At 38.4% G+C, this 25,952-nt stretch overlaps 1 protein-coding gene across 10 annotated transcripts in view; it reads left to right on the top strand.

Moving 5' to 3' along the window:
• Liprin-gamma overlaps window positions 1–25,952 on the top strand; it is a 123,161-nt gene that overhangs the window by 73,179 nt on the left and 24,030 nt on the right. For all 10 annotated transcript variants that reach the window (XM_071724200.1, XM_071724154.1, XM_071724089.1 and 7 more), the window contains 3 exons: window positions 1,114–1,226; window positions 22,831–23,239; window positions 25,136–25,507. In XM_071724200.1, the coding sequence (XP_071580301.1) occupies window positions 1,114–1,226; window positions 22,831–23,239; window positions 25,136–25,507 (894 nt within the window). The remainder of the gene's footprint in view (window positions 1–1,113; window positions 1,227–22,830; window positions 23,240–25,135; window positions 25,508–25,952) is intronic.

The following is a 25,952-nucleotide window of genomic DNA, read 5'->3' as shown; positions in this document are numbered from 1 at the left end:
TTAATTTGAAAATCGTATCCCCTTAAGTTGCCGTATCTCAATCTCGCTTAAATTCAAAATGCATTTTTAATGAGACTATATAATATATACCTCCGTCGTGTAGTTTACGGATCCGCCTCGAATTTTGCTTATGCCACATCAAAGCCGACATCGCATCGTCGACTACATATGCATCTCGCTAAATTTGCGTTTAAGCTAGCGCGCAGAGTTCACGTATTTTCCGGCATTATATAATTTCACCGCCTCTCTCTCTCTCTCTCTCTCTCTCTCTCTCTCTCTCTCTCTCTCTCTCTCTCTCTCTATCTCTCTCACTTTCTCTCTACGGGGAAGGCTGATGGTTGAGGATGCACCGTTTCGTATTACCGTTCTCCTTTGACGATGGCTGTTTTAAAAGAGCAACAGAAAAACTTTTAAGACATAAAATTATCCCATCCGCGCTACGCAACACTCATAAGCTTAAGCTTATAATTTCATATGAGTTCGTAAGTATGCAAAATGGGTCAAAGCACAACATCACGTGCTTTCATCTTTCAAAAACTCTACCGCGAAGCACGTAGCTTCTGTGCGATAGCACGGAAGCATCGAAGGCGGCGTGTCTATCCCGAGCTTACTCGGGCACCTTTGCGAAACGAGCTCCTCTCACGAACTTGTCGATAACAGTTTGGCAACCTGGGCCTTTCCACCTTCGCGCCATGATCATCGACTACGGGAATTCAATTATCCTGCCGGTTCGAACCACCGGCTTGGGTGAAGATAATACAAGACGAACGAACCGGGAGACCGGCCATTTTGGTGGGTCCGGGGTTCGAGAATTCTCTGACTCCTTGCATGTCTCGGATGAAAGGCTTAGCGCAATCCAATGGGCGCACATACCCGTTGAGCACCTTTCACGTGCCAACAATTTCCGCAAAGCTCGGTCGCTTACCGCCTAACCACAATTGTTACAAGTCCTGAATAAGCTGTAAAACACTAGTGCTGATGTCAAGAACATCTCTTTTTTATTTTTCTCTGCAGAACTAACAAATATGCGAGAACATATGTTCATGATAACATATTTGTGCTCTTACAATCTGTGTAGTGCATTTGCAATTGATTCTTTTCCTTTGATTGCAGCTCTGAAGACTTTGAATCGTTTGAACAAGGAAGGCGAGGCGCTTGCCCTACAAAATGACCTCACAACGAACCCCACCTTGGCCTTGATGCGGCGCATCCTTGCAGATGCACAGGTAACATCTATAAAATAAATTCTGAACGATCTTCGCAATATAAATCTGAACAACATTTAATTTATTCAGACTTTCTGGATACAATCGCGAATACAGTCAAGTGACGCGTAATCTGATAACGCTAAATTCTTTAATAGGAAGATAGAGCTCGGCATAGTTAAAACACGCCATTATAAATCGTCTCACGCAAACTCCATGCTCGAGTCAGACAGCCCCTTACGCCAAGTTAATTATCGAATAGATAATTAAGGGGCTGTGCGTATATGCCCATTGATATCGAAATTCATTGTCTACGTATAAAGGGTATTGTGTATTGGCAAGCATACCGCGATCGCAGATTCTGCCAAAGCGATTCTTAGTTTTTTATGAAAACGTTTCTTCGAGTAGCACGGATATAATTGCATAATAAGACTTTGATGTTATTAAATGTCACAATAAGTTCTGACTGAAATCGATCTTCTTTCGGGAGAAGATTGACTTTACTCTTTCTTCTGTAGGATTAACTTTTCACGACGCGAGAAAGAGGCAAATTGAGAGGCGTAAAAAAAAACGATTTCTATAACTATAGAAAACTGTGCGCATTTATTCAAACTGGAAACCGACCAAAAATGTTTCTTCATTGTCGTTGGTGAGCAGTTCTCTCGAGGCGAGAGGCGCGCGTCGAGATTTTCAAGAAAGCAGGGAACCGAGAATTCGATGGGGTTAATTGTCAGACCGACAGAGGGTCGCCCTATTGATAGTGGATTCCTTTGTCTGCCGCTAACCATTGTTACCTATGCACGCGCGACCCCGGCTGCGATTTGCCGACATTACCCTACGGCTGCGGCCCGATGTTTATTACGAGGAGAGATGTCGTCGGGGAGAGTTGTTCGCGCCCGTTGAAAGAAAAAAGGGGGCTAATGGTGACTCGCGCGACGGATTTATCAGTGCGAGTAAAGTAACAAAATAAGGGTTGGAGTGGAAAAAGTGTCCTTCGCGTGATTCGGGTGATTCGTATGACTCGTGTTAGATATGGGACTGTTTCGTGTAACAACATGTTTCATATCTCGTTACAATCAATACAACTACGTGAAATTCTTATGAGTGGTTTCTCGTATCTAAAAATATGCTAAAATATGATCAAACGGAATAAAACCTGATAAACGGAATAACAACAATATTTCGATAAGATAATAAAATAAAGAGATCTCGAGACTAACCATTCTTTTTAATAATTCGGTAATTTAAGTTGATAATTAGCTTATACCGATAGCAGGTCTTTGCTTGTACAGCTAATAATTATACGAAAACCACTCCCGGCGATTTATGCTCCTCCAAATAAATGTAACGAGGGAAGATTAATTATGAGTCAAAAACGGGTACTGTTCCCCGTCTAAAATTGGAAGGTCAAAGTCGCGCATCAGGAACACGTAAATTAATCTGCTAAAATCGGGGATGTCTACGGATGCTCCAGTAGGTTTAAAGACGGATGTAAAGGGCAAAACCCTTTTGTAATCGCTTCGCGACGGGGTGAGCGTCGAGGAGTTACTGTTTTGTTACTGGTTTCCACTTTAGATATCTTTGTGATGAAATGCGTAAAGTATGCGTGCAGCAAAGCGCGTACATAAGAACAGATAGAGAATTCAAAACTTAAAAATAAAGAAACGTCTGCAAATGTTCAAATAGTCTCAAATACTTTATACTTTTCATTGAGAAAGACGCACAAATTTTATTTATATTTTAATATCGGTTGTTAAAGTTAATATTGTGAAAGTTATACATTTAATCGAACTAATTTACGGATTAATTAATATGTAAAGCATATACATGCCAAAATTTTGTATCTTGCGTTAATTAAATTTGCGAATGCCTACATAAAACAAACGGCATCCATCGTTAATATCTCGCTGTCTCAGAACAATCGCAATATGTCGCTTTTAATATAAAAATCCGCGCGCTACGGAAACGTATTACCCGATATTGATCACGCTGCACGCACGAATAAAAGGCGAACGGGAATGACCGAACTTTCATTTTAGCGTGTCATTCATTTGGCGCGTAACGCGCGTCGAAAGCACTCGCTGTTAAAAGAGCCGTCAGACTTGTTAATGTTTGATATCATGATTTTCACAGGGCGAATAGATTAATGTTGGCGCATGGCTAATTCCGTGGCGTATTGCCGGCGATATAATGGTAAACTGCAAAACGTTTTATGCAACATAATGCAAGGGATGGAATTACATCACAAACACAGAATTGTGCGTAACTCATTGGAACTTCAATTGTTATCGCGTTATTATCGAATTCGTGTTATTTTGCGGTACACATGTGATAGCTTGTACATTAATTCAATATTACAGGCCTTGAACACGCAGATATTTCGTAACGCGTCGGTAGAAAAATTCGCGCGTTTCGGAGCGCGAAATTTTTGGGTAGTTCCAAATCTCCATACACAGATCCGGTAATGGATATATTCCCGACGGGAAGACCTCGCGGAAGAGACGCAATGCGGATTATAGCTAAATCACACGCGACACGTCGCGCATAAACACGTTATTCGACAAATAGCATTCGGACGTGGCGGACGTGACAATTTCGGGATTAATGCTATCAAATTGATGGCCCGCAGTTTGCTGACAATGGACACGCGTACGGTGAAATTAAAGTTGGGCCGCGTTTGCGTCGCGCAATTATAACGTCATAAAAAATCGCGGCAATTTGTATCCGGTGAGGTAATATAATGCGAGGTGAGGTGAGAACATTATCTCGTCATGGATTAGCAGAGGAATTTCCTGTAAAATGACCAAATATCATGTATCAATTACCTTACGTTAATTACGGATCATATAACGCTATACAAAATCGGATATACAAAATACAAATATGTAATTATCATTAATTTAGGTGTACGTTATAATCACTTTAATATATAATTGGAAAACGACACGAAACGCACACGGAGTGAATGAGCACATTGAGGAATTATCTCCTTGCAGAATATATTTCTCATTTATGCGGTATATAATTTCAAGTCTCGCAGTAATATTATTATTCAGAAAATCCAGATTTTACCCAATTTTCGTTGCATTGAACGATCAAACGTCAACGACCGTGTCTACCTATTTCATGCATCGAAAAATGTCGTTCTTTGCTGCTTCAGCGCAAACAGCCCCCTTAAAGCACGCGTTACTGGCGCTTTTGAGTCGGGCATCGGGAAAAGTCGCGCTTTCAATCGCGTCGCCGTTTCCAAAAGATGATCAATCGGCCGCCGAGCAATATCCGGCGGAAGGAGAATTTCCACTCGACGTTTCAAGGCGAAATCGCCCCATTATACCCGCGTTTGAATTTCGATCTTCCGCGCGTATCTACGCGACAGAAACGGAGACCCCGAAAAGAGGAACGGCGGGGTACTGCGGGAAGGCGTACCCGAGGGGGAAAGAGGAAGCTGTCGTGCGCGCCGGTCGGGGTCGCAGGACATATAGAAAAGGAGAAACGTGACGAGGCATATGAATCGGGCATAATGTCGCCTTAGCGTACCACCGCGGAACGGATACGCGCTGACAGAGCCGGTAACAAAGTTTCCCAGCTGTTGGGATACGATCGATACGAGCGATATCACAGAGTTCAAATGCGGCTTCGCCCGCTACGACAAGAAACGTTGCCGAGAATCTCGCGTGGTTGGCGACGGTAAACAGAAGGAAACAGTTTATAAAAGCGATACAGTTTCTTGAACTAGTGTGACCGATTTTTTTTATTTTTCAATATGAAATATGTATTTATTATGTATATTGAGCTCGCGCAGTTGCGTTCTGCTACTTTAAAGTTTAAACGATACTGACGACCGGATGACACACGTCGAGATATCGACGCTTCGGGAGTCTTGCGAAAGTCGTGGAAGTTGCGTCCGATGTCTGGTAATAAGTCCCACAGTTGATGGCATCGCGTCGCATCGATTGGAAAAAAATTGGAAAAAAAGAAGCGAGCGCGAAAAAAACGGGAAGGGACAGGGTGAAAGTATGCGCGTGCAGTCGGCGACGTCGAGAGTAATAAGGACATTCCCGAGAGACGACCTTGCGTACGTGGCGTGGCTGTCCTCGCTGATAGAACAAAAAAGTGATGCTCGTATAATAAGAGCGTGTCTACGCAAATTATGGGGAGAAATATGGCTGTCAGCGAGTGGAATATAAAATCTTTGATGCTTAGATTTTACGCAGGATACATGGCAACTCGTGAAAGTCCTTTCGCGACTTCATTTGTTATATGGAAATGCGCGGAATTTTATTATGTGGAACAGCTTTGTTAACTCTTGCAACCTATTCTTCTTTGTTCTTAAACTCTCTCCCTGATGGCTAATTGACTAGGATACGCGGCAAGGTAGCGAAAATAATGGTATAATTAAAAATAGATACACGAGCGTATATTAATCCATGTTGTTTCGGGAATTAAAGTAATGCATCGTATATAATTTCGTATAACAATATGTATATGCGATATAAAATATCTTGTCTATAATTCAAAAAAATCGAATTATTTGATTTCCATAAATTACAAGAGAAAGATATATGTAGATACACATAAAAAGCTTACTGAGCATTTTACATAAATATAAAACAATTTAAAAGCTTTTATCAGAAAAATTGATGGTTGCTAATAAAAGCATTTGAAATATTTAAATATATGACAGAGTACTCGTCTCCGTTATGAATATTATTATCTTCGGCAATTAATGCTGAACGTTTTGCTGAAAGCTAAAACGCGTGCATTAAGAGCCGTCAAATAATCACAGATATCGCGCACACAGATAACAGCCGCAAATGAGAACGCGCTGCCGCAGCAGACGAAAAGCAACGGGCGGAGAAAGCGGAGAGGATTCATCAAGAGAGAAGTAGGTGGATGCCATTTAACGGCTGAATAAACACCACCGCGAAATGACGAAGAGGGATGAAATGACGACAAGACGATAAGAGAGCCACTGATTTCACATGTGTTTTTCAACCATTCCCATCGTTTTACCTCGTGCATGGGAAATGCGAAAAAACGCAACATTTTTTTTAAGTTTTTAATAAAATTTTTCCTTTTTGCATTTGTAAAATAAAAAAAAATAGATATATGCACCCGATAAAAATATACAATTTCACGTTGGATTTAAAGATTAATGAGTAAAATATTTTCCACTCTGCTATACCAAGTACGCGCGGAGCGAGACCGACCGTGACTCTTTTACGCGACGCGACGAGTTGCGAGTACTCGAGATGTTGTGTTACTTTTCGTCACTGCGATAACATGCATATTTCAAATATAGAATATTTTTTTAGAATAATTAAGATACATATTATTTGAAATTACAGCTCCTTCCTTGAAATATTTATTTTAAGCATTCTTTTTATGTTGAGTTTAAATATGAAACACATTGTGTAATCGATGAGCGTGTACTTCTCATTAAAATATGCGGATTTATATTTACATAAAAAATATATATATTGAGAAATGTGATAATAATTATTATACAAAAAAGAATTTACCTAGAAAGACAGCTGATAAACACTTGCTGTATTTGTGTTGGTGAAGAGTCAAGTAAAACGCATTTTTAATCGATTTTACAAAACCGAGAGTCGCTTGACTCCAATTTTGCATTCAGAAATAAGATTTTGTGCTTGCAGAATGATTGATATATCGAAAAGCGTAGCAGAATTAACAAATAAGAATAAATATATTCGCGGTTAGCTAAACAAATTTACATAAAATTATAGTCAACATATATTATTTTGTTATATTATTTTTGTGTACAGTATATACTTAACATTGCACATTAAATATTATTAAATAACTTTACGATATCGACGTTAATCATAGTTTTTAAATGCGAAAAAAGGCCTAAACACACACAAGTCAGAGTTTAAAGGGACAGAAGTCGGTAATAATTTGTTTCAGAGGTAACACTTTTCGTGCGTTGTCGATACAGTTAGATGTACACGTTGGAGAGTTTGTTCAATATCTCTAAAATTTTGTGTGGGGATAAATATACGTGCTACTTTTGTCATAACTTAAACGAACTTTAACTATTTGATTAGGTGAAAATTGAGTCCGTGTGCGAAAGCAAATATAGGGTAAGATCATGCGGTAAGCTCTGGCGGTGTGATACTACTAACGGCCTAAAACAAGGTCTTCAGATTGCACAAAACAAGATCTTTAAACTACCCAATTTTAATTAAATCAAAAATAGTTGATTACATCTACAACATTTTTTTATTATTTTTATTTGCAGCTGCAAACTTATAAAAGAATTTTATTTGTACTTTTTTATTACTAGGCACTTTTTCATTAGAGATCGAAGTGTGCTTTTTGTTACTCTCGTCGCCAATATTATATTTTTTTGCGTAACGAAGTTATTACACATAAGGTGCGTATATTTAATCGACTATAATTGGCCAAAATTTTCAAAATTACACGACGTTTCGACCCAAGCTTCGGGTCCTTCTCAAGTAATCTAACAACAAACAATTATAAAAATCGCAGCGTCAATACAGCGGATTACACATAGTTACTACTAAATGCATGCAAAGTACATTTTTTGGGTGCTCGCAGTTTGTGAAGGACTTTCCGCATTTTTATGAGAAAAATATTTACGAAGCGTTTGGATTAGTACGGAATGTCCACGCAAAAGCTGGGTGATGTAAAAATTCCGTTTACATGACAGCCGCGAATGCAAGAGTAGAGAAACAAAAAAAAATGCGCTTGGAGTAAAATCCATGTAAAATCAACGTTATGAATTCGTGTGTGTGAATGAACAGAGATGCGCAGAGAAATTATGGAATCTATTATTAATTCATACTTTAATGAATTCATCAAACATTGTTTTAAGAGCCGCCGCGCGTGAATTACATAACGAATTTCCCGACATAAACGGTGCTTTAACATTTTGAAAACATTTTTGTTCTAATTAAGATAATATTAATTGTGCTCTAATTGATACACATAAATGTGTGTAATTTATATAACACATGTGGCAGTATAAAATATCTGCAGAATACACGCTGTTATTTTTGCGATTAACATCCGATAAGCATTTGCTCGTTTGAATATTCAGACTTTGGTCATGGTAACTCGGTTACGTATCATCGCATAAAATTCCGCATATGTGGCGGGCAAAAAAGAGCAGAAAACATATCGTGTTGGGTCACGCTTGTAAAAGTCACAGATGATTCTCTACGCGACGCGAGCGTGAATAGGTGCATCCTTCGTTTCATTTTTATGCAAACGCGTAACGTGCAAGCGTGCATTACATACTTTAACAGTAACCGTAATGGATTAACCCTCTTTAACCCGCGCATCACTCCGGCTATTTCGTTTCTATTTCAATTCTCTTTGGCCGCCGGGGGATGAAAGAAAATGTTGCCCGTCATCCCTGTTTTCGAAACGGCTTGTCATTCGTTTGTTTTTCCGTTTTGTATTTTTTTTCCTTCTGGAAAATAGCGACGGACGCGTGTATGTACAATGTAATACACGCGGGACTGTGTAAGCCGATTTGACAGCGACACGCTATTCCTATCTAGCGGCATTCGCATTCCGTTCTGCAGTTGCCGCGCAATGCGTTCCGATGAACGAGTTCGAATCGAACCGTATAATGTAAAGCGATAGGTTAAACGATCTGGTAGTGATTTTACAATAATGTATCGAGTGTATATATTGGGAATAATTTTGCATCGCTTTTGTCATCGGGAGTGCCTGATTTTAAGCGATAATTCATCGATTTTCTCGACAACGTCGCTATGCGTTGCTGACTGTAATTAATTTTGCATCAGAACGCGAAAGATTTTAACGTTGCGAAAATATATTTAACTGCTTTAAAAAGAATGTTTACCCGCGTGTAAAAATAAATGTTAAACGTGTTTTTCCTTTTTAATAAAATACTAAACAAATATAAATTAATGCTAAATTAAAAGGATTATTATTACACAAATATTCTATAATTTGCAATATATAAAAAGTTGGCATATTTTAAAATTAATATATTTAATATAATCTAATTGTGGTTATGGAAATATTGAAAGTTTCGAATGACATTGATAGTAATTTGCATTTCTTTAATTTCGACTCGCTACAGAAATGAACCAAAATCACATTGACAAAAATTAATTTGTCTCTCAGTCTGTTTTTTCCATTTTCTCTCAATTTACCACGTAGAACGTGGAATTTCGTCATGTTTAAAAAAATTAAAACTTGAGGGTAATAATAATGATCATACATACAACTAATTAATTTTTAATTATGTCTCTTTAATTCACATATAATATTGACACGGTACGATATTATAAAATTGTTTTGAAAAGAGAGACCTTCGTATCATGAATTGACTGCAAAATAATATTTATAAAACGCAAATGCACCATATTTTCATGTATCTCGTATATTTAAACTGCACGTTTTAATTCGCATGCTTGTTTATTATTTTCTCATACGCAATATATGCTATTTATGTATTCTTTATTATTAAATTTATTCAACGACCATTTTAACAAGCGTAAAATTATGGAAAGCATTAAAAAATGTTTCATAATAATAATAATTAAAAGTTGGTTATTATTATAAAAACGTAACTAAAAGAAATTTTGCAATATTAATAACGCGTTGACATCTATTTACAAAAATCCATCTGATGAACAAGAAAGATTTATTGTTCTGGGATTTTTGTCTTTATTATCAAGTTAAATTTTAACCTGAATTAATAAATTATTACATAAATTATACTGTTTAATTTGCATTACGTATGAAAAAAAATTGCAAATTTATAAGTATATTGGAATTTTCTTACTTATTGCGGCGCGGAATAGTCCATCTTGGAATAGTTTATCTTTTCCTTACGTGCAAACACGATATATGGGCGATATGGAATATTTTTCTGTTAAATCGACAACGCCAAGGCCAGGAAACCACCGAGCAGACGAAATATTTCATCTATTCGGTATTGAGTCACAATTTCGGTATTGAGATAGAAAAATCGTGTGTGCTGATCTTCAGCAAAATGTGCATATGATGTCATAATTTCCACATTATGTATTTCGGAGATAATTGATATTTGGAAGGTCTAACGATTAGTTTGAAATAATTGAACTTATCCAATTTAATGTAATATATCTATTAACAAATAACATAAATTTCCAAAAAATTTACACTTTGCAATATATAGTAATTATTTTCGCTTACAAAAAGCTACAACATTCTTAAAAAGTTAAAAAACAAATTGAGAATTGTCATGAGCTCGTCACAGATTTATTATACGTATAGATCTTTTTATCTCCTCTATTCTCAAAAATTGTTCAAAATTTGTTACGCACGCGAACTCGGCATTTCGTCAGGCACCATAATTTCCCTCGTACGCGCTCGTGTATGACTGCCAGTTTACATTTCCTCCATGTTTATGAAATTCGGCTTCCGCGAGCTCCGCGGGCGAGTAGGAAATTGCCTTTCCTCTTTTTATTGGGCTCAAACTTTACTGCCGGCGACGGAGCAGTTAAGCCGGTCGGTTTGTGCGCCCGGCAGTCCTGTATTTGCATTTGAAACGCGCCTTGTGGCATGGGCCTCGTCCACGACAAAGCGGTGAATTGGCTATTTAGCTGCGCTCGCGATTCTAAAAAAAAAAAACGCATGAGCTTCCGGCACACGCGTCCTGCTCGCAGAAACACTTCTTACGCTCCTGCGTCACGTCCTAACAGCCCGGGCTCTCGAACCAATATGCAAATGAGTATTATCACGTGCAGTGCGATGGAAACCATTCATTAGTGGTTTATAAATGTCGAAAAATTTTTGCTAATACGAAAAGATTATAGGAAAATAATTAATTGATTAATTTACATATTTTTATATATATTTAGATATCTTCCAAAAAATATGACAGATTCGAATATATGTATGTATGACTTACGTAATTTAAAAAATATTAAAAATTAATTATTTTATTATTCTTATTAAGCTCTAAGTTTAACAAATAATTTGACCTTTATGAACGATGAACATAATTCAATATTTTTCAAACATTAATGAGATTGTCATAAAGATAATTCTTGTGAATTATCGGGATCATCATTATAGATATAAGTGAAGGCAGAAATATCTCTGTTCGCGTTAACTATGTTAGAACGCGATGGTATCAGTCGATGCCACGGTAGATTCGAGTGCAGTGAACCTTTTCGGAGCGTGACAGATGAACATAAGCTTAACGCGCGCGCGGAATTATGCATCCGCGTCTATAATTATCCCAACGTCCCGGCGAAAGACGCTGGGACGTTCTATATCTCGCACCCTGTCGCTTATACGATGTAGTTACGTCGCTAATAGCGAAACGTAAGTGGATTCTTAATCGTCCTTAAATTCTGCATCAACCACCTTGGTCCAGAGAGCGGGAAGATCATGAAAATATTTCAGCCATCGTTTACTAAAACGTACATAATATGTATTTGTAAAACGTGGTACAAAAATTGTGTAACAACATATTTGGAAAATTATTCTATACATTGCGTAAACAATTGTTGCACGCACGAGTTTCGTTGTTATACAAATTTTATGACACTTGTAGAAGAGGCTAAATACCGCTATAACAATTTCGAACTTGACTTTCTAAGATAAAGATATCATGAAGATAATCTTTTCGGTAATTACAACGAGCTCTCTCTCTCTCTCTCTCTCTCTCTCTCTCGCCAAGAATGTTTTCGGATGGAAACGCGATCGAATGAGACTGAAACTTCAGACATAAGCAGTTACGTAAGTCGCTTAAGCACCGTGTAATGTAAGCTTATGATGCGCCCACGCGTTGTTGTACGTGTAATTAGTCGCGTTAACTCAATGCAGCAGTAACTGATGAGGCATCGCCTCGAAACCCCTGACTGCAGCACAATTTGTTGCATCCGTTTATTATCCCCGCAGTGATTACGTGTAACTGATTGCGAGTGCAACATAACGTTATTACGTTATGTTACACTCGGAGGACGAGGTGGCGCAGATTGCTATATTTACGCGTCTCGAAATATTTCCTATTTATAACGCAGATTTCAGGCGGCGCAAGTACCAGATTAAATTAAATTACTAGGTATTATAATTTTATTTGTTAATTAAATGATATGACATTCAATTGGCAAGTATCTTAATTGCAGCAACACTTGATATCAATATCGACTCCAATTAAAATGAAAGTATTTCTTCCGCGTTGCATATAATAAAATTTCAAACTCACTAAGGCAGGTAAACGTAAAACTTAATTTCTGCTACTTAACTTTTACATTTTTCGATGTACAAATTACGTAGTAATTGTTACGTAGATCTGTTATTTATTTCTAATTTTAGCAAATAATTCGGATATCTGAAATATTCTTAATTTTAATATAAAATTGCGTTTTTCATAGGATCAATAAATGACATTACGCAGCTCACTTCTTTCTACAAGAGGAAGGAAAGAAAGACAGCGTGATACTCTTCGCATTTATTCTCGTTAATTATAATTTTTAAATTAAAATAATGGATAGAACTTTGTGCATCACTTTATAATAATGAACTTAAGTCAGCAAAAACTACATAAATGCTTGCTTCTTTGTCTTGCACATCTAGCTTATATTTTTAGTAAAATATGTCCATGTTTAGCAAAAAAAAAAAGTATATCAGATGAGAGCAGTTTCTGCGACGCTCTCAACTTTACTTTCGCTCAAGTAACGAAAAGTGCAAGTTTCAAAGTTACATCAGCTCTTCTGATCTCTTCGGATTATTTATTCAAACTTGCAGCGTGTTTCCAGCGCGAGAGTAAGAACATACATTAGAGAAATTGTTTTCTTAATTTTAATATCGTTTTTGCAGTACGCGTAAAAATACATATTAAGAAGCAAATTAGAGAATTATACCTCGCTCATCTTAAACTGGCTATTCTTTTCCCGCGGTCTCCGTACCGTTATTCAATTTCCATTTTTGGATAGGAATGTACTTTAATGTCCAGCCCACATAGAGAGAAGCCACGAGCGAAGACCAGTTTGCCTTGATGCTTTAAGTTTGGCCCACATTAGAAACTTGAAACGGCGTGACAGGAACACCCGCGACGCGTTATTTAAATAGCAGCACGTGCCGCGTGTCCTCTCGTTTAAGTGGCCAACATGTTCGTGCATCTCTCTTCGGAAATGCACTCTTCCGTCGCTTAATCTAATAAAAAACAAACGCGCGAGAAATCGTCGATCATTAATGTTTTAATGTCGCGATTCGCTTTTACGCGAGCATTATCATCTAAGCATTATATACTACCAGTATGGTTACCCACATCATTGACATTTACTTTTACCTTCGGCATTGCATTGTAATTCCATACGAAATGAAATCCCATGATTCGTGAAATAATATACGGCACCAATAAATGTTTCATGTCGCTCGCCGATTTAATATTCATCTCCCTTAACATTTATTCCGTTCTGCGGCAGCTCATTAATAATAAAATATTATTACATGTGTCGCATATATTATGATTATTTCTGTCTCTCTAGCGTACACATATCGCATAATGAAGAAAATTAAGTATGCAACTCCAGTTATGCTATAAGAGTCATCATATCTGAAAATATTAAAATCTTAAGTATTTAGGCTAATGAGATGCTAATTGTCAACATTAACAAATAGCAGGTCTATCTATTTAGATGATCGCTAATTTTATCTTTTTTTATTTTTTAACATTTCTTTTCTTTTACAAAATCACTAATTCATGAAAGCTATTTTTCTCAACACAAAAATATCAAAATATTAGTAATTTTTATCTATTCAATACATTGCCCAAGATTTAATTTTTTTCAATTTTTTTTTTTAAGAAATATACTTTCTAAACTTATTCTCGGCAGAAAATAAAAATATATAAAAATTTCTTGATTTCCTAAAGATTTCTTGGAATAACTCTGTTATAACTCTGTATCTCACGTTTGGTATCACATTCTTCAATTAAATTTGATACCCGCAACACGCACGCTAATAATATTCCACGCGCAATGGAAATCGTTGTTGTCTTCGCGGATTATCGCCGCTCGGGGCGAAAATCGATACCGCGCTACGTGACTCGAGTCGCGGCAATTACAACGGACGATTCCACATCGCAACGCGAGGAAAAAGCTCGGGGAAAAAGAGAGGTGGGATTGGATTATTTTTACCTCCGTACGTTGCGAGACAAATTGCTCCGACGCGGTGCAACGAGGCGGCCGGAATTGCAATTTCATAAATTCGAGTGGCGGCTGCCGCCCGTAATGCGCAGCTACTGCATCATTTCGTAGTCTTCTTACGACATTCCATCCACCATCCACTATTTTCACTCTTATCTCTCTGACTCTCACATCTCCTTCTTTCTCATCCTCCCCTGCTCTCTTATTTTACGTACTTCGTTTTCTCACACTGTGTATCTTTTTACTTTTTTCTATGCATATCTTACTTTTGTTCGAATAAGGACAGACTTAAGAATTATCGCCATATCGCCGTCTTGCTCGGACAAATCGAGGAAATCCTCCTGAGGTTTTTTATTTTTCCATGTCACTTTTATTCTTTCACAGACTCTCCCTCGAGTCTTAGCTGGGAAAGCCTCTCTCTCTCTCTCTCTCTCTCTCTCTCTCTCTCTCTCTCTTTCTTTCGCTCGACGCGCTGAAGCACGTAGTAGTGAGGGAACACTTAGATGATATTAAACTCCCCTTTTCCATTCCGTGAATTTATGGCCGATGCAAAAATTATGAAAATTTTTGCGGAAAACGGAAAATTTTCCGTTTTTCGTCAACAACTGAATAGTGCTCTTCAAAAATGTCCGTCAAAATCGATGGAATTAATAATCACAAATTTAGTAGAGCGCTCGTCCGTTGAAAATTTTATCTCTCTCCGCCGCACCAACTCCCGTCGTGTCCACTTTAATTTCTCTGTCGTCCTTTTCCTTTCTCCGACATCTGCATACCTCTGGAGAGCGAGAGAAAAAGGGTCACTCGACGACCTCTCGCGACCCGCCTTTCTCGCCTCTCCTTTGCCTTTGCCATTTACTTTTCCACGATAAATTCATTCCGCGACGCCCCTTGCGAGTGACAGCCTTCATCTTGTCGCTTGCATACCATATTTCTCATATATAAATGTAAGTCACCTGCGACCGTATCGTGAAGCGCCTTCGGATGATGGTTCGTGTGAAAAGATTGCATGGAAAGCTTTAAAAGAAACGAAAATGGTTGGAAATATAAACCATTACAACTGTAAAATAAATAAGGAGCAATATAACATATAAAATAATACAATTACGTGATATAGATTTTGAATATAAATATTCTAACATACTTGTGCTTAATATTAATTCATGTCTAATTAAAATATTAACGAAATTATTTGTTCCAAATACTTATATACGTAAGCGTATTTTTCTTTCAGAAATATGTTTGAGAAGTATTCTTATAAATTTCCCGGTAGAGATAAGCTAGGGTTCGTCTCGCCGATGCGGCGTCAGGAAGCTGCAATAGCGGAAAATCCGTAGGGAAATAAACCAAATCGTATTGGTGAGAGCACAAATTGTCATTCCATTCTTATGCAAATAAATTCGATTTATTTCGCGCATAAAAAGAAAGCATTTATTGATCACCGATTTGATATTATCTTGTGACAAGTATTTGCACAGGTAATCAAGAAGAAATGTCTCGAGCAGTGAGACTTGATTTCAGATTATAGATTCTCATCCTGAATAAAGAAAAATGAAATCATATTACTATGAAAATAACGACTATTCGTTTCTATATTCATAATTATTATAATATTGATACGTTACTATCACGTACTATCGCAATTATATCTCGATCGGAAAACTTATATCTTTATATAACTATTATATTTATTATTTTTAGTTTTTGTCGTAGGATTCTCATTCCCTTTGTTCTCCTACGATCTTGGCGAACGCGACCGCGATTGTTCTTTCCGCCGATTTGTCCTCTTGCTTTATAAGTTCAGCGCATCGATGCAGCACGACAACCGTTAATTGAACATCTTCCGGACAAAGCATCGATTCCCGACGGGGGATGGAAAAACCGGGCCAACGGTCTGTTGGTAATAACATCGATAGCAGCGGCCACTTCGTATCACCCTCTCATCGATTGTCGTCTCACTCGCCGGTGAGCGAAGATGCGATCTCTCAAACGAGGGACCCATATGCTGGACCGCGCCGCAAATACCCGGCTAACTTAGTTGGATAGTATATGGCGTATGCTCGCGCGTGATATGGGTAAAATGCTTAAGTACATATATGCACGCCATGGCGAAGCTACGGTTGACAGCTGTCTATATCAGGAGCTAAAGGTATCACATCTTTCCTTCATAAACGCTTTGACCATCTTTAACTTATATTTTATCGAAAATATTGGAGAAGCAAAATGTCACTGGCGATCTTTTAATTTTTAATGTTAATTATCTCAAGTGAGAGAAGGGGGAAGGGCTTTAAGCTTTAAAGAGAACGAAATTCTTTTGAAACGAAGCCCATTCGTGCTTCGGAGAGACACCCGGCTGTTCACGGAATTTCTTGGCGGCTACGGCCAGTTTTCTTTTCTTTGTTTTATCTTGGTTTCGTTTTTAAAGTTCATTTCTTCGTTATAGTGCTCGGGTACGGAGCTCGCTCTGACGAAGAACTTGGAGCGAAATGTAGAAAGATCGCAGAAGTTCATATACTTTTGATAAGAAAGCAAAATACAAAACGTGAAACGAGTTACGCGCAAAGTCGACAAATAGTTCGTAAGAGAAATGTAATTTGCAGGAAACGAAAGACGTTGAAAATTTTAATTAACGAACAATAAAGACTTTGGGAAATGGAATTGCGAAAGGCTCTGAAGTTTGGCTTTAGCCGGAAATTGCTTCACTAAGGAAGAATATGTAAGGGCCGTTTCGTATGCAAAATACGTTGCGAAGATATTTCAAAGTGATAACCGACCTCACGTCACACATCTGAGAGAGAAAAGTATATCCTTGAGAAACTTTTATTCCATGGATGGGATAAATCTTGGGGCAAGCGATACGTAGTACATCTATGTGGAGGGGTAAAAGCCATAGTGGTGTAAGTCAATATTTTAAAAAATTTGACTTACACCACTATGATTTTTACTCCTCCATATGTCTCATTTGACTGGATATTATACACGTATTGCATGCTGTTCCAATTTAGAGATGACACATTCGATATGCAATGTCATTAACGATAGCGAAACAATTTGAAAGATATTGTGAATTTTATTGTATATTTATATCCTCTTTCAAACATAGAAAGATCATATTAAAACAAAAATGAAATATTTTAACGTTACTGACATAAATTATAAACTAATTTGCTATGTTACCAAATTAATTTCACAGTGACAATTATGTTAATCAATTCTCGAAGCATATTAGAATCGTGTTCTCATATTATTTTAACGTACATATTTTGCCATTGTTAAAGTTCTAGAAATCTGATAGAGGTAGCGAGGAAATATTTTGACAACAGAGATTATTGCTTATTAAATTAGTGGAATTATTAAGATGGAATTTTTAAATTCGAACGTGAAAATCTCGCGGTTCGATCCTGTATCTATTATGCATCGTAAATTTACGTAGCATACGAAATGCCATGTGCATATAAGCCGAGAGCGAGCAGCAGCCATCATCAGCGCGGGCGGGAGGGTTTTCCGGTGAAAAATCGCGGATGCTTCGAACGATGCATATTTCATGCGCTACTTCACGATGAAATGAAAACCTCGCGCTTCTTTCTTCGTCGCACTCGCTATACGTTAACACCCCCGGACAAGTGCCGAGAGCTGAGTTTCGCGCTCGTAATTAGGGAGACGGCAAACGCGGTATCTCCCCTAATTTCAGCAAAATTCTTAAATTACTTGGATTAAGTTTGCGAAAGTATTATTGAGCGGCTTATATTCCGGTGGTATATAAATAAAATAAAAATGCGATTATGCGGAAAGTTAATGTAGTCACCTGAGCCTGATTTCAGTTGCCGTACTCATAAACTCACTTTTGAAACTCGTTTTAATCCGTTTCAGCGTAAAGTCAGGCATTCATGCCGGAGTAACGCGTGTGTAGCAAAATTAACTTTCATCGTTAAGGCCTCCGCACAATGAAAAGTATAAGGAACAAGGGACAGATATTAGCGATTAGGACTAAAGAATGAAGAATAAAGTTGGATGCACATGCAATGAAAAATACAGGCTACGGAAACAGGGAATAACACAGACAATAGATTTTTAACCTATCGGAAGCCGTGTATTAATGTTACACCAGCTTTATTCCTGATTTCTTATTTCTAATCGCTAATATCTATTCCTTGTTCCTTATATTTTTCATTGTGCACAGGCCCTTAATCTTTCTCTTACAATTTATAGTATGTTACATTTAAATCAATCATTGTATTGAAATGCTGCCATCGGGCATTTATAATGTGCAATATTTGAAATCGAGATTCGATTTAAACACACTCATTGAAGAATATCCATTATTTTGTAACGGCAGGAGGGAATAATTCAAAGGTTGTCAGATCGTTTGTATTCTTGCTGGGTCGCTGGATTTTCCAATTGAGAAGCGACCTGGCAACTCTCGAAGCTGAGATTCTTTTCCTCGTTTATTTCCCAGCGATCACGCGGTAATAGCAGGTATCACTTTTTGCTCAGCGCATCTCGCTGGCTCTTTCGTTCGTTGATTCTCACCGCGTGCGAAAGCGTATTGGCTTCCGCCGAGAAAAATCACTCATTAAACCAATATATTCGTGAATCCTTTTAATAAAACGTTGTTCTATCGGTCCCTATATGTTTCACACGCTGATATTCCGGATCATTAACGGTTCGGATGGGAACGTCACAGATCCCACGAAATAAATCGAAGAATTAGCCATTGTTATCTACTCGTACTCTTTAGATTTGTTAAAGTCTTTTTATTTTTAATATTCCGTAAAATATTTCTACAATTTGTCTAGAAAAGTCTAATTAAAGTAATAAAAAGTATATAACCTCCTCGAAAACTGACCCACTAAGCGACTTTCCAACAACTTCGCGGTTTAGACGACACACTTTTAAGGATATCGTGAAAATGCTGTCAGTGCCGAGTTACAAGCCCGCAAGGCCATCCAACGATGGCATCTAATCCTGATTTGATGCGGAAAGATCTGCCCATTCAATTACGGTACTCTCCGGGCGCGTTACAGCGAGCAGGCAGTGAGTCGCGCAGAGAGTTTCGTGTACGACAAATTGTTCGGCTAATGACCCGATCGTTCATTTAATTGTTACGGGCTGGTACACTCGCAGCTATTGTACGCGAAATTGTTTCTCGTGCGTCCGCAATTGAACGATTCGCCGCGAAACATAGGAGAAACATAATATCGGGGGGCCTTTCGACAAACGACCGACGCGATAGTCCGCGGTTAGCATTTACACCGGCGTTTGTCGACTCCGATTGAATAATCCTGGAACCCGTTATAGTCCGAAATAATCAGATAACCGGCTAACTAAACCCGAAACTGTCGGCCGACATCCGACTAACTCGACTGTAACATCGATTGCGTCGATTAAATAATTTACATTCCAAAATTTGAAAATTTACTCCTTCGAGTGTTAAATAATTTAGTCATCAGAATAAGTTAGTTAGTAATCAACTAATTTAGGTAGTTAGTAAGTAACTAATTTATTAACTAAGCTTCATTTTAACAGAGTTCCAGTTGGATACATATAACATGAAATATTGAATAACTCTTTGGTAGAAAGACTCTTAGCTGAGAGTAAAGCGGAAATGATATATTTATTATATGCGAATTTTTTATCGAAAATTGTGCAGTTGAGAGAAAAGACGCTATCAATATCGTCACTTCTAGCGTTATTGATTTTTCCTCCGAAAATGCTTGTACGGATCCACCGAAGAGATTCAGCGGTATAAATGTATACATTGCGGCGGAATGTACATTTTACAAAAGAGAGAGAGAGAGAGAGAGAGAGAGAGAGAGAGAGAGAGAGAGAGAGAGAGTGCAGTGGCGTTTAAACGCCGAGTACTAAAGGCGAAATTGCTCTTCAGCAGTGAAGCGGCTGGTGGTTTTCGCTCATCGCTCTTTTCCATTCGGCGGAAATTTATCGTCGCGATTTCGATGGTTCACGACCGTGAAAAGGGCGTGAATGCGATCGTTGTCGAAGCGTTTGCCCCGAAGGGAAAGGGATGAGACGCCGCTGGAAATGCAACAAGTCCGCGAGATGTCTTCTTCTTCCTCTTCTTCCTCTCGTTATCCTTTTGTGTCGTTGGAACTTGGCCAGTGATGATCCCCTGGACGACTACTCTCGTTTCGCCTTCTCTAGTTCCTCAATGTATTTTTGTCTCTGAGGTTTTCTTGATAACGCTTGATTACCCAGTTTGACGATCGCGATAATTGATTGCATCTCTCGCGAGATCTATTAGGTATCTTAAACCTACATAGAGCGACGATGTTCTTCAATTAATAGAAGCTAAAGATAGAACATAGCGTATGGCAATTTTCATTTGTGTCGAAAAAGAGATATTAATAAGAATAACGTTATTTGAGAGATATCTATACTTTATAATGACCCGAATATTTCGAATGTCCTTAAAACTTTATGCGCGAATTTGAATTACACAAAATTTATCATTTGACTTTTTTTTATAAATTACAGATTTTTATTTAGAAGATTTTCTTTGTATTCTTGTGGATTTTCTTTGCAATTTGTGAATTATTTGGTTGTGACACGCTAATGGCAATTAGAAATCTCCGCGTTTGACAACGCGTCATTAAGTGGCACGGCTTACCGAAAGCCGCTTACATGCGTGGGGCGGCTTTGGAAAGGTGTTTGCTTCACTGATTTCGGTTGCTTCGAAACTGCAGATTTCAGAGGGCTTTGTCTGTGCTTTTGGCCGTGCACCGCCGTAGTGATCAGCTATCTAAATTCGAGAAGCGTTCAATTTCGATCGAGATGGTTCGGTGCTTCTTTCACGATGCAGCTTGCATTCGTGAAAAAATGGACTTACAAAATTCTGCTTTCATTGCATATTAAATCGATTTTTATTTAACTTTTCGTATTAGTCGATATGTCTCAAAATAATCTTTCCTAAATAATTTCTACATTTTCCTACGTTATCGAATTAATATTTACAAATCGACTGTAATAGTGACTTTGAATTATACATCGCGCAAGTGGATCGTCCTGATACGTATTAATAACATATTAATGTAACATTTCCGCAGACGGAAAGCGTTCATCATTAACAACTAATTTTAATGTCTGCACAGTTATGAATGATTTATCGATGCGTATGTGAAATTTCTGCTCGTTCTATGCCTCTTTTAATCAGAACATTGCTTAGAGATATCTGCTGATCGACACATATTATTTATATTATTTATATCAAATTTTAATTAACATAGTAATAATATTTTATAAGTGAGTTCAACTTCAAATTACTCGAATCTTGTAGTTAATACGGTACGTCTAAAGTTACATCGAGTTTCCTGTCGAACTTGACGATGGAGTCAAGTTGTTAACAACTCGCGGCGAACGCTATCGACTCCTCCTCCGTTCGAGATCGAGGGTTAAGAGTCACGCTTGACTCGGGTTCGGTTACTACGGGCGCTTTCGCTGGGTGCATCATCGACATTCGTAATCGCGCGAGAGCCATATTATATCATCGACCTATCCCAACGTACGGAACCACGTGTCAGTCCGTACACGGGAGAGTCATCTATTATTCCGCACGGAGGATTCCGCAGTCATTTGTGTGAATTAGCGTTCCTGGGAATTACACGGATATCCGTGGAGTCTATTGATCGCCGTTAGAGAACACCATTTTAATTTATTAATAAAACATTAAGAGGTACAAAAATGTAACAATAAAAATGTAACACTAAAAATCCGCTTAAACCAACTTCTTGATAGATAATAACGCCTCAATTGAAATGTCGCAAGTAAATCTGCAAAAATGTAGCACTGAGATTTTATAAACGTGTCTCTCTCCTTGCCTTCGTCTATCTTCCTGATTTCGTAGTCCGGAGAAATAGCATTTTACTTATCCCTGAGGTTACTTCTAATGCGATGCTGCGAAAGAAATACGACTCTACGTGTCCCGGGCGTTTCTCTGTTTCGCAATTTCAGTGATTCGTGCCGCGACTCCGAAGGCGACGTCGCGCAAAGTCGCGCTCGCGAAACTTCTGACTAGCGGAAAAGCGACATCGATATCACTGTAGCGTGTAAAGAACTTTCGGCACCCCTTCTACATAATGACAAACGCGCAATGAGATTCGTGCGAGCCAACCGTCGTAAAGCAGGCTTAAAACTTTTATCTCGTCGCTATTTGTTTGTTTCACTTTAACGTGTATTAGCCTAGTCGACAGTTTCGCGAAAATGGACTAATTTGAACAATCATAACAGCTAAAGAAACCTTCGTATTCTCCAATATTTATAATTATAATATAAATATATAAAATCTGATTCGAAGCATATTTAGATGCTAGAAATACAGGTAAGATAGCGAGCAAGTAAACTACAAATTCACAATTTTAATTATTGAATCTTGCGCGATCACCCTTTACCGTATTTCTTCTAGTTTTTGTTATATCAAAATCATTTCTGTGATTTGTTCACAGGCAAAATTCCGCGTGATGGTGGAGGAGAACGCAGCGACCGGCGCCCGGCTGGACGGCGAGCTGGAACGCGCTAGGGGCGAGTGCGCCACTCTTCGGGGCGAATTGCGCGATGTTCGTGGCGCCTTGCCGATTGTACTGAATAATAACAATGCCAGCAATGGCGGCGCTAACAGCAACAACAATGGCGGCACAGCAACCGGTGTTTCCGGCAACGCGAATCCTGGCCAGGAAGCCGAGGCTCAGCAACAGGCACAACAGGAAGACGGCAAGCGGCTTAGCGCCGGCAGTAGCCCGATCGAGAAGAGAAGCTCGGCCAGTGATAAGTCTGCCAGTCCTATCGACAAGCGGACCAGCCCGGTGGACAGGAAGGATAGAACCAGCCCCATCGATCGGCGATCCAGTCCCATAGGTTTGTGACAAAACAAATTCTTGCCTTTTTGATATTTAGTAATTTTTTTCATTAAAAATGTACGAAACAAATTCTTGCCTCTTTAATATTTAGTTATTTTCTTTATTATTAATCTTGATTTATATATATATATATCCTCTTTAGAAATTGGAATATTTGAATACTCAAATTTACCGAAAACAAGCAACCATCAGCTCGAAATGCGATTAGTAGCGTAAGAAGTTGTTTGTTTTAAATAAAAAGATATTCTTGTACAAATTCTTCTCGTCGAAAGAAGGAACAAGATCTCGGGGGAACTTCACAGGTTGAATGTTGAAAGTTTATTTTGCGAAAGTATTTTCATAAAGACAACTCGGCAACGGAAATGCGCTTAAGCTGGGCAGAAAGTTATCGACTTCGCGCGAGCGCTTCGGCGGATAAGACTTTTTAAGAAGTTCGCGAGAATGAAATTTTAAGACGGCGCGACGCGAATGTTTTTCGCATTTCCACGTTTATCTTAACTTGCCTGTGTGCGGTGAGTTATCCTGTATATTTCACAGTTATGTGCTGTTACTTTTATGGCCGGCCATGATTCATAGTTTTCTCCGCGGCTTGAAGCCAGGATTGCCGCCTTTAAACTACTTATTGCAACTCATAAGAGCTGAGTTCTTTACTACGAATGTTGCAGTCGTTATTCCACATAGTACAAGAGTCTGTATCATTTTATATAGTAGGTTCTACTTATTTGCGATTTTTATCATTTTTAACCCGCTCATCGCATTCTTGCATCGAATAACGTTGTACGGATATCAATTAGCAAGTAAATCGCAAAGGTAATATTTTTAAAAATATATACATTTTCTATCAACAGTAAATTTCAAATATTTAAGATATGTGGCGCTAAATATATATTTTGATGCAAAGAACGTGTTAACAGGTTCATGAAAGACCCATTAACAAAAGATCAGAATATATTATGCTCTCGTCCGCTCTCTGATAGCTCTATCTATCTATGTATGTATCTCTCTACCTATCTACCCATCTACCTATCTCCTCCCCCTTCTTGTCGAGGAGAGATGTCAACAGACCCGCTTAAGGGAGAGTGGTCCCATGTGTGCATGCAAATTCGGGACAAATGCATTCGGGGCACCCATCGTATCAGATCGATCGATCATGCGCATCGCGTAGAGGTATTCATCGTCGAGATCGCCGACCGGATCCATCTTATCGAGTACACTGCATCCGTCGAGTCGGATGCACATTCCAATAAAGGCTGGCTTCATTCCAGCGATTTCTCCGTGCGCCAATATAAGTCGTTCTCCGTTTGCTGCTACTCCTCTCCTCGTCCTACCTCGCTGCATTCGAGTCCTCGGCGATCGTTCCCGGTTTGAGTTTTGTACGTGCGAGCGAGAATCGTGCTACATCATTTAAGAGCGTACGATGCGGCTTTTAAATAGATGCAATTAAATTACATCGTGTTAAATTCGCTAAAATTAATTAACTAGGTTTAAATTATGTGCTGATAGCAAATGGGGTGTCTATGCTACCATAAATCCATGCTAATTGAATAAAGCAGGTCGAACCGAATATAGCGATGCTGATTCAAATGATTATGATACAGCGTTATTGGGACAAATAATGTATTCCAATGGATGAAGATGAATTCTAACTGGATCAAATTCCCTGCAGCTACACTTATTCTAATTAAAAAAAATTGTAAATATATTTAAAAAGTAGAAACTCCTCTCTATCATGAAAAACATCGAATGTTTACTTTAATGTTAATTTAACTATAAATATTTATTTATATACATATTTGAGCTTTTCTTGACATTAAAAAAAATGTTCTCTTTCACTTACTCACTCATTCAAAAGAAACTTGAAGAAATGTTCTGATCATATATTTTTCGTTATTAGAACGAAGAAATGGCTCGCCCTGCCGAAGCCCGAGCGAGAAAGCTCGCCGACCGTTCGCCCCCGCTCTGGAGAAGACGCGGCTGGGTGGATCCGGGGGCAGTGTGGATTCTCGATCGGGCAGCGCCAGCCCGGATCGGGGACCGGCGAACCGGAGCGGCTTCCTGCATCGCGGTGGCAGCGACCGTTCCAGCGTGGAGCGGCTTCGGATATCGACTAACCGTGACTCCCTGCGATCTAGCAAGGAGATGAACGACCATGACCAGAAAGATGCTGATAAGGATCTAGTGGACGGCGATGCGCGAGGCGATGAGGACAATGAACCCCCTGGACCGGCACCGGGCAGCAGACCATCATCCCCGGCTAATTCACTCGGTGCGTTAATAAACTCAGTATTTAATTATGGACGACCGATCGATTCTTTTTCTTTCCTTCCCAATGTGAGCTGCTAAGTAGAAACACGTCTCAATATTCTCGATAGCGAATTATGCATTGTGCTGAGAATGCGATTTTAAAGTACTATATTATTCGAATTATATATATCGTTTATTATAAAAAATATAAACGTGATAATATCCGTGACTTTATAAGTTAATAACAATATTGCCAAGTCGCGTAAATAACTCATGTTAGAAGATAATACAAAATCATTTTGATACGCTTAATCGCGAAGATATGAGATACATGTCATATTTATTTAAATTTGTATTTATTTGTATTTTGTATATATGAATTTATATAACAGAATTTAATTTAATCCAAACTAAATTTATGTTAATTATAAAATAAATAATAACTCACTCTATTTTTAAGTGATTTT

The sequence above is a fragment of the Temnothorax nylanderi genome, unplaced genomic scaffold, assembly GCF_030848795.1.
Source record: "Temnothorax nylanderi isolate EJ_2023f unplaced genomic scaffold, tnyl_v1.0 TNYL_tig0001_pilon, whole genome shotgun sequence".
NCBI classification, from domain to species: domain Eukaryota; kingdom Metazoa; phylum Arthropoda; class Insecta; order Hymenoptera; family Formicidae; genus Temnothorax; species Temnothorax nylanderi.
This window is presented reverse-complemented; position numbering and strand designations above follow the sequence as displayed.